This window comes from Zonotrichia leucophrys, unplaced genomic scaffold (genome assembly GCF_028769735.1).
Source record: "Zonotrichia leucophrys gambelii isolate GWCS_2022_RI unplaced genomic scaffold, RI_Zleu_2.0 Scaffold_256_74579, whole genome shotgun sequence".
NCBI classification, from domain to species: Eukaryota; Metazoa; Chordata; class Aves; order Passeriformes; family Passerellidae; genus Zonotrichia; species Zonotrichia leucophrys.
In genome coordinates this window covers 1-9,668 of record NW_026992461.1, presented here as the reverse complement: position 1 = coordinate 9,668, position 9,668 = coordinate 1, and the positions used below count along the sequence as shown (strand labels likewise).

At 55.2% G+C, this 9,668-nt stretch overlaps 1 protein-coding gene across 1 annotated transcript; it reads right to left on the bottom strand.

Moving 5' to 3' along the window:
* Positions 1-7,393: 7,393 nt before the first annotated feature.
* LOC135441360 (uncharacterized) lies at positions 7,394-9,373 on the bottom strand. Its single transcript, XM_064700909.1, has 6 exons — positions 9,278-9,373; positions 8,989-9,207; positions 8,728-8,829; positions 8,287-8,389; positions 7,944-8,000; positions 7,394-7,654 (listed from the first exon to the last, which is right to left on the bottom strand). Exons 1-6 carry the CDS (start codon positions 9,371-9,373, stop codon positions 7,455-7,457), a joined length of 777 nt encoding a protein of 258 aa, XP_064556979.1. The 3' UTR covers positions 7,394-7,454.
* Positions 9,374-9,668: the final 295 nt, after the last annotated feature.

Genomic DNA, 9,668 nt, shown 5'->3' with positions numbered 1-9,668 from the left:
TCGGAACCACAGTGGGAGAGACCACTGCAAGTACCTCTCACCACCTTCACTGCAATCAAAATCAAGGAGCAGAATGCTGGATCCATCACTCACGGGTGAAGAAGGCCCAGAAGCCCCTTCAGGAGTGACACCAGGAGACAATGAACTGAGACTAAAACTTATTCGGGCAAAATGAGTATATTGCGGTCGGGAGTAGCTCATACTTTAGTGTACAGAATTGTTTTGTATGGAATTATAACTGAAGTTTTAGAACTAGAGAGTACCTCCACCCAAAGCAATGCTGAATGGCCTTGGTCCCTGGCATTTAATCAGTATACTGGATCCATAGGAAAACCTTCTGAGATAAAGAAGGTTTATATTAAACATATCTACTGTAGTAATCCACGAGAATCAAGTATGTGAGGAGTAAGAATAGCAAGAATAGGAGCTGTGAACACTTCAAGGAATCTGAAGAGAAGAAATCAAAGTAAAGTGCTTAGTCATCAATAGGATGGCTTATGAGAGACCAGATGTAATTAGTGTCTGAACCTCCCCTGGTGTATATGAACACCAGGAAGTCTGTGATGCTACATTTCAGAACAAACATCTGTCTCAAGTATGACCTAAACCTCTGTAAGATACACTTGTGAAGTGTGTCTGAATTTGTAGTAAGAGCCCAGCACATCCCTCTGGCAGGGAGGGATGATCACAGACAGAAAGCAGTTCCTGTTCCCCATAACAAACATCTAACTGGCATATTAGGGACAAGATTAGGAGTTTTAAATGGAATTGATTCAGAAATACTGATGAATAAACTGGCTGCTGCAGCAGGTAACCTAACAAAATTGAAGCAGCCTTTATAATAATCTCTACTGGCATTAGGAACTAGCCAGTGACAGATTTCAAAAGTACTGCCAAAGTAAAGAAGTATGAACAGGCCGGGGACCAAGACCACAAATTGATAGTAGAAGCACTTAGTATAGTTCAAGATAATGTGTCTTCAGCTTTCAGTTGTATACAAGCACAGTTATGGATACAAGCAACAGCAGCTCTGATCATATAGGAAAGGGGTGAAGGTAATTTTCCGGCTGAAATTCAGAAAATTGAATGGGATAATGCAATTGATTTTGAAAGGAAGTTTTAATCCTGGTGGATTATGGTGAATTTCACCTATGATCCTATTTCTAATGTGGCCACTGCCTTTGTGCTTACCATATGTAATGCCACAGTTTATGTTATCCATCCCATCATTGCCCTAAGATTAAACCATGAAGAAACAACACTCTATCCTTCAGAACACAGAGTGTGGGCACGAAAAGATGGATGAAAAGTGGCAGATAGTAAACTTAGAATCCTGCATTACTAGAGAACAAATGGGATTCATTTGCGAAAGCAATACTGCTAAATGCCCAGGATGTGTTTGGACACTGAACAGAGTATTTGTCACTTTGAAATTCATCCAGTCACTGACCAGAAAACTGTGCTCGTATATACTGGAAAAGGGTGTATGTTTGAGAACTGCTTGTGCTGCTGTACAAATTGATAGCAATGATGTTATTCTGTCTAGTGGAAACCATTCTAATCTCTGTATTTGTATTTGTAATTTTGCTAAGATTATTGGGTGTGGTTTTTCGTATTTGGTACCAGTAACATCCCACCAGCTGATTACAGCCAATTACACAATGTATCACAGACTACCACCTACCCCTATCGGGGCGAACCTTACATTGGCAAAACAATTAATTAAGCACCAAGACCTATTAGAAGTCTTGAAAGAAATCCGAGAAAGTGGAAAGAAAACCTTAATTACCATCCAACATGATACAAAGGAAATAACCAGAGTCCTACAAAGAATAAAATACGGATAATCACTGGTGAGATGTGATCTTTGGATGGTCACCAACTGCGAATGGAGTCCTTAGTAAGTTGTGTCACCCCATTGTAGTTTTACTGATATTAGTTGGGATAAGCTTAGGATTGTCTATTATATTGTTAATTTGGAACTGTAGGATGCTACAACGAATAGCTGTACTAACCTCTTTGTCGAATGTACATGGTAAAGCGCTAAAAGACACTTATTGTCGTGGAAATTTTCCTTAAGTAAAAGAATTTACTTATTTCCTAGGAAAGGGGGGAATGAGACAGAGTAGGTGAAGTGTCTGGGAGAGGTGAAGGGTCTGTGGAGCTAAAGCTGAAGGAGAGGCCGCGTTCCAGAGACAGCGAGGAGACAGAGAAAGAAAAACAGAAAAACCACGAGGTCAATCTGCCCCCGACCTAGCAATTCCTCCGATAAAGAAGAATAAGTGCTAAGTGTCATGCAAGATGAATATGTATGAACTTAATTTGAAACTGTATGCATAGGCATTTGGAAGGGGGGATAAAAAGGGGACTCGGAGTCTCCAGGGGCACGCATGCCCTTTTGGGGAGTCTTGCGTCCGGCGCGTGCGTCGTAATAAAGCATACCGGGCTTTACAACTTTTACAAGTTGTGAGGTTTCTTCTTTTCTCCGCAAAACAGTGCCAGGCAGCTGCGGCTCCAAGAGGGCAGAGAGCTGGGAGGCAGCTCAGCCAGGCAGCGCTGGCCATCAGGCTCACCTCCACAAGGAACGCCAGGGCGGGCAGCTCCCAGCGTGGCTCCTGTGTGCTGAGCAGCCGCAGCAGGTAGCGAGCGATCCGGGAACACAAGGGGATGGAGACACAGCACATCTCCCTGGCAGGAGAAAAAGGAGCCAAGACTGTGGGCAAGGGGGACAAACCTCTGCCGGGAGTGACTCATGGAGTCTGGTCTTTTCCCAGCATCCTGCAAGGAGCCCTGGGCTATTTGGGAGGCAGCTCCTGGTGGGCACCCTCCTCTCCCAGCCTTTTCCAATCTGCTTGGCCATCCCTCGGTGACAAGGCCCTATGGCCCACGACCTGGGGGACTGTGTGGGGCACCTGGGCACGGAGCACACATGTCAAAAGGCAGTGGGGAGAAGGGGGTCTCACCTGGCCAGCAGACCCACGGCACAGTGGTGGGTGTCAGCGCAGAGCAGCGTGTCCCAGCCACAATTGCGTTCCATTGCCACCACCACATCCTCGTGCTGCATTCGGCAGAGCAGGGACTTCAGGGTCCTCACTGCAAACCTGCGTGCACAGCAAAGCCCAGGTCACGCTGGGAGCACTGGCTCCTGCCCAGGGACATGGCAGGGACAGCAGGAGTGGGATGGAGCACCTGTTGGGGCTGGTGGCAAGGCCGTATTCCTCCTGGCATCCCTTCCAGAAGGTATCGATTTCCTCTGGCATATCCAGAGTGCCCAAGAACACTTGGGAGAGAAGATGCACAAAGAGGTGGGGGAAATACACCATCACCTTATGTGGGACACAGGGCAGGACGATCTTCCACATCACCACAGTTGCCTGCAAAGGACAAAGCCCCCAAGACAGCGCTCAGTGCCCAGGTGTGCGTGTGGCAGGGCCCGAGCAGGGCAGGGAGAGACTCAGAGAGACACGGGGGAAGCACGGGGCCTGGTGGGCCTGAAGCTGCCCCCGGGCCGGGTTTCAACCCAGCGCCCGAGGCAGGCAGATGCAGTGGGGGAAGGAGGATGGAGAGCTGCTGGAGAGGCAGCCTTGGGGCCAGCAAAGGCCAGCTCCAGAAACTCACAGCCAGGACAAAGACACCCGTTTTGTCCCCATCGGAGGTGCACGTGGGGTGCTTGGGCCAGCTCCCCAGCACATCCCGGAGTATCAGCAGCGCCGGCTCCGCAGTCCTAGGCGAGCACATGATGCTCATCCACATGGTCAAAGCAGCTCTGTGGGGTTAGAGCTCTGTCTCAGGGGGGTCTCGGACACAGCACTGTGGCCTGAGCAGCAGTGGGGACCTGAGCTGGCTGCCAGCTCTGCACATTGCCACTCACGAGCAGCAAGCCAGGCAGCCCAGCAATGTGGGAACAGAGCCCTGAGGGGCAGGGAGGGAGCACGGCAACAGGCTCAGGGGCTGACGTGCCAGGGCTGGGAAAGGCGGCAGCCAGAGGGCCCTGGAACTCTCTGTTGGTCACACACCTGGGCATGGCTGTACCGGCTGATGGGCTGGCGAGCCCTGAGCCCTCTGGGCAGGTTGGCCCCATACCTGTCACAGGACGGGGCCACACGCAGGAGCGTCATGACCACGTCAGCGGGCTGTGCTTCGGTGAGATCCAGCAGGGTCCTGTCCAGCCTGTGCTCAGCAAACTGATTGGCCAGGAGCCACTGGTGGATGTACCTGACCAGGGCGGGCACCTGGAGAAGGCACGGGGAGACTTGGAAAGCTGCCAGAGGGAGGAATGTCCCCAGCTTCCCCAGAGAAGTGCTTCCCTTCCCAGCACACTGCCGTGGCCTCAAAGAGTTACAGTGACCAGCGGGAATGGCTTGGTAGACCAAGCAATTCCTGGGAGGATCAAGCCCTTGCCACTGGCTGCTTACTTGCTTTGGATTGGAAAAGCCCTCCTCTACGAGCATATCCAGCAGGGCAGCACTGGTCTTAGTTTGGAAGATGTGTGAATATGCTCTGAGCCCAGTGCCCATGGTGCTGCTCTCTTCCTGCCGAATTTTCTTGATGAATTTGCAAACCAGCTGTAGGAGAAGGGCAAGAAGCCAGGGATGTTGCAGGGAATGCTCCAAGCGCGGTGCCAGCAGGCCCAGCCCAGGTGGGGATGGCTGCAGGTACCTGCGCTGTGCTGCGGAAGAGGCCACGGGCGGGGTCCTGCTCTTGTGTGCGTTGCAGGGCTGCACCTGGCAAAGAGCGAGCGCAGCCAGAGGTGAGGGGATGCAGGAGAGGCCGGAGAGCACAGCCCAGCCCTGCGCTGCCCAGGCAGGGACAGCCCCAGGATGGCCCAGGGGATGGAGCACGGCCCCTGCAGGGTGTCTGCCTGGCCCCTTTTTCGTCCTGTCCATGGGAATGGGATGGGATTGGGTGGGATGGGATAAAATGGGATGGGATGGGATGGGATGGGATGGGATGGGATGGGATGGGATGGGATGGGATGGGATGGCGCCAAGCTAGCTGCGGGCACCGACCCTGTGGCCCAGCTCTGCCACTCACCCTCCTGTGGCAGCTCAAACGGCACCACCTCTTTGGTTTGATGTGCTGGGGCAGCTCCAAGGCCTTCTTCCTCCTCTTCCCCCCAGGCCACCTTGGGCGCTTTCAGGGGTCTCTGCTCCATGTTAGTGATGGGATTTGTGAGGGCACCTGCACAAGAGAAGCCTCGGGAAGGCCACAGGTCAACAAGTCCTGTGGTCTGGCCTCGAGGTCAGCTGCAGGAAAAACGCCTCCGAAAGGCTCCGGGTCAGACGGGAACGAGTGCGCTGTGCGGGGGCTCCTCACGGCACGGCTCTGTCCCGTTCTGCCCCGTTGTGTGTCCCCAGCAACAGGAAAGCTTCTATTTCCCACGTGTCACAAAGGGCCCTTGGTCACCGGGTTCCGTTCCATGGCACAGAGACCGTGCTGCAGCGTGCCACCCAGGGCCCTTGCACACACTGCCTTCTGCCCTGGGGCTGCCCCCAGCCCAGCCAAAGTGGCCCAGGCTGGAAGGAATGCCTGGCCCCAGGTGTGTGAGACAGCCCGACAGGATCTTTAGGGAAGGGCTCAGAGCATCAGCAAACGCTGCCCGGCTCTGCGGGCTCAGTCCTATCCCCATATCTTTCGCTGAGAGCATTTGAATTTCTAAATGAGAATCATTTGAAGGGAGGGGATTTACATTTTCCATTTCAGAGAAGCCTTCTGCCTTCATTAGCCGACACCTCTCTCTTCAAACCAAGACAATTGTTTATCATCTTGCAGATGCGCAGTTGCTGGGGAGCCCCGTTTTACACCAGGGACCTGGAGAACCATTCCCAGCAATTGGGAAAATCCTAGGTGCTCCATCCACCCATAGATGAGGTCTCCAAATGTGCCCCAAAATTTGGTCCGGCTCTTAGAGGCCTAAAAGAAGAAGTCCAAGTGACTTGATGATATTTTTCGGCCCAGAAAGCCCCGCAGCTGATGGCACACTTCACAATCAGCAGGGGACACAGCTAGGCCAAAGCCCAGACCTCTGCTGGGAGACTTTCTCCTCAAATACCCTTCAGACAAACCTCCCTGCAAGTCAGTTGGGAACGTTTCTTCAAATGATACGTTTCTGGCACACGACTATACAGGGTTATGGGAAAGATTCTAAAGCAGCTGCTCTGGAGTCAAAGAGCCAGCACTAAGAGTCCTTGTCATCTCTCTGTAGCTAAATCCCACTTTGGGGGATTTGAGGGAGTTTGGAACGAGCTAGAGAGCAGACCTCTGAGTGTTTTAGATGATGCCATTGCTTTTTCTTCTCTTCTACACAGACAGGAAGTGTGAGTTTGGCTCACATCTCCACCGCGTGGCTCACAAGGCCGCAAGACTTGTACTTACGAGAGCTTTGAAGGGTTGCTTGGCCAAGAAGACACTGCCAACAAGGATATTTATGTTTTGCAGCCAATCCTTCAATATTTCGTCTTAGGGGCTCATGCTACAGTGTAAGCTTCCTTAGCCAATCATGTTATGACACACAAACCTACAGCAGTGCATCCTAAGCTCCTTGGTTACCATTGTAACTACTTTTATTTTTTTCTAGATCTTCAGCCCTAAAACTCTAAACTTTCCTCCACTTCAACCTTCCTCCCCGTCTCTCTGCTATAATAAACTAGAAATCCACATTCTCGCTTCTAGCACCTAAGTTTGGAAGCCCTGTCCAAGGTCTCCGATCAAATCCTGTGTTTAATTCTAAGCTTTGCTGACAAGACCAGCAAAGCTTAGAATTTCCCTGCATTTGGGTTTCCAACAACACTGATGCTGTTAGTTCCACAGTGCCCAGGATCCCTCTTGCAAGTCAATTCTGGCAGGAACAAGGCAGTGGCCGGGGGGCTGCTTGTGGCCTCTGACAGCCCATTGCTCAGGGCTTGCCAGCGCCCCAGCCCCTCAGGCTCTGCCCCAGCCCGGCCAAGCTGCCCGGCAGCAGCGCCGCAGCCCCACAGCAGCTCCAGAGCAGCCCCATCCAGAGGCACCTGGGAGCCCTCAGCAAGGCAGCCAGCAGCACACGGGCACGAGGATACAGAGGGTGGTTCCTTCCTGGCACAGGGCTTGTGGCCATCTCCAGGCACCGCTCTCACAGGGATCCCTGCAACCCCGGCCCCTGCCCACCCGCTCTGTCACCAGCACAAAGGCTTCAGCAGTACCACCACAGGCCAAGGGGCTTCTGGCCCTTTTCCCTTGCCCACTGCACGCCTGGGCAGCTTGCTGAGCCAGGGTACCCTTCTCCCACTCTTCCCCTATGACCTGCAGACCCTGGGTAGCAAAAGAAAGCTCCTGGGAGTCTGTGTATTATAACACACTCTATTATTCATATATTAAAGAAAAAAAAAAAAAAAAAAAAAAAAGAAGCAAAGAACATTCTTAAAGAAATGGAAAATTCCAGCTGGCTCAGGTGGCCCCAGCAGACAGAGCCTCTGGCATCAGGTCTCTGCAGAGCTGCAGCAGCGCAGCCAGCCGAGCCCCGCCAGACGAGGTCGTGCCCTCCATGCCCTGCGGAGCTGATCTTGCAGCCTCTGGAAGAGGGAATATCGCTCACTCTGCAGTGCCCGGAGGACATACAGTGTTTCTAGTGCCACTTCCGACACGGCACTGCTGATGTCCTCTGTCTGGGGTTCAAGGGCTGCAAGAGAGAGGGACAGAGCCATGGTCAGATCCCGGATCTGCGGGGAGCCCAGGAGAGCCCCCTGTCAGGGCCATCCCAGCCGGCTCTAGCCATGGCCAGGAGGGAGCAGGGACCAAGGGCACCGGCGCGAATCTGCTGGCCACGAATCCCCAAGGTGGCCCTGAAATCTCTGTGGGCTCTGCCCACGCCGCCCCATGTCCACAAAGGGAGCAGAGCCCTCCGCAGCCGGGGCAGGGCTTGCAACTCCCCCGGCTGCCCCCGCTGTCAGCCCGCTGCCCTCACTCACCAGTGCAGATCAGCTGCAGCTCTTCCTTCTTCCCCCTCAGGTGCCGCCCGGCCATGCCTGTGAACACAGAGCCTGTCACGGCCCCAGCGGCACAGCTCCCTGCCAGCGGCGCTGCCGGCGCTGAGGCCACACGGGCTGCTGGCCCGGCAGGGCTCAGCCCGGCCCTTGCCGCACGCTGCCGGCCCAGGGCACGGCTGCCAGAGGGCGGCAGCAGCAATGCCCAGGCCAGGCGGGGCTCCAAAGCGCCCCAGGGCCCGGCTGGCGCTGCCGGGGCAGCAGGCGGGGCTGGGGCCGAGCTGCGCCGGGCCGGGGAGGGGAAGGGCAGCCCGGGCTCGTGGCTCACCCATGAACCTGATGGCCGCTGCTCGCAGGGACTCCTGTGGGCTCTGCAGGTAGGGAAGGGCCCGGCGCAGGTGCTCGGCCGCTCGGCTCCTGTCCTCTGCCAGCTGCAGAGAGCGGCAGGAGGGAAGGGTGGGCGCGGGCTCAGCCCCGGCCTCCCGTGCCCGCACAGCCCTGAGGCGCGGCCAGCAGCCGCTGGCCGAGGGCTCCCGAGGGGAGGGGGCAGAGGGCCGGCTGCTGCCCGGGGAGCCGCGGTGCCGCCCCGCAGCCCTGCCAGGCCGGGGCTCCATGGGCACCCGGCTCGGGCCCACGGGAGCCTGGAGAAGAGCCCGCGCGGCCTCTGCGTGCAGCACCGGGCAGGGGCACAGCTGCCAGCCCTGCACACTGAGCACCGCGCTCAGGGGGCTTCTCCGGGCTGAGGCTGGGGCTCGCAGGCTGTCCTTACCAGACACTCGCTGAACATCCACAGATTCTGCCTCTTCACCAGTCTTTCAAGATCCCTTCTCTTCAGGAACTCGGCCACACCAAGCAGCGTTTCCTGAGAAGCCTGGAGAGCAGCAGAGACGTGGAGATGGCCCCACAGCGCAGGGCGCAGGACCCGCGTCCCTGTGCCAAGGCCTGGAGGAGGCTGCAGTCCAGCAGGCGCCAGGGCACGAGACAGCCCAGCCCCCTGCCAGGGGGATAGCAGCAGCCCACGAGTCCTCACCTGTGCCACAAGCCGCTTCTCATCATGGCAGTGGAAGAAGAGGGGCAGCAGGCTCTGGCGCAGGGGTGTCTTCAGGGCCTTTTTATCCTTTTCCTGTGGAAGAGTCAGCAATGTTCTGAAGAGCAGTATGGAGATCAGCTGAATCTGCCAATTGTTCTGTATGGAAGGAAGAACAAAAGACCTCAGCATTGGCTGCACGGGACTCAGCTTGGCACAGGCCTGCAAATCCACAGGGCACAAAGTGTCCGGACAGCACCCAGTGGCCGTGGCTGGGAGCAGTGAGCCTTACGTGGTCAAAGAGTGGCAGGAGCGCCTCAAGCAGCTGCATTGTGATGGGGCCAGGCATCAGCATGTCATTGTCCAAAATGATAAAGCTGAGGAGCATGACTGTCATGAAAACTATCTCTCCATCTGCATCCCACAGGAATTCCACAAGGCTTTCAGTCAGGCTCCACATTTTTTTGGTCTGTGAGGAGCACAAGTTTGTGAAACGCCATCCTGCTGCCTCAAGGCCCAGAGGCCAAAGGCCTGTCCCGAAGCACTCGGGCAGCTGAACTGGGAGGCAGAAGAGCTGAGAGCAGCTGCCCCAGCACGCAAAGCCCTGCCAAGGCCAAGTGACTGCATTCCCCAGCTCAGCCACAGCCGCTGCCCCCTTCTCACCATGGAGGGCTCCTCAATGA

Bases quoted from the DNA above. Each gene is read 5' to 3' on its own strand.
- LOC135441360 (XM_064700909.1), bottom strand. From the start codon at position 9,373: ATGCTCCTCAGCTTTATCATTTTGGACAATGACATGCTGATGCCTGGC. The intron at 9,208-9,277 runs GTAAGGCTCACT...GTGGATTTGCAG, and splicing joins TCCTGCCACTCTTTGACCAC to GCCTGTGCCAAGCTGAGTCC. The intron at 8,830-8,988 runs GTGAGGACTCGT...GCTGCTCTCCAG, and splicing joins AGAAGCGGCTTGTGGCACAG to GCTTCTCAGGAAACGCTGCT.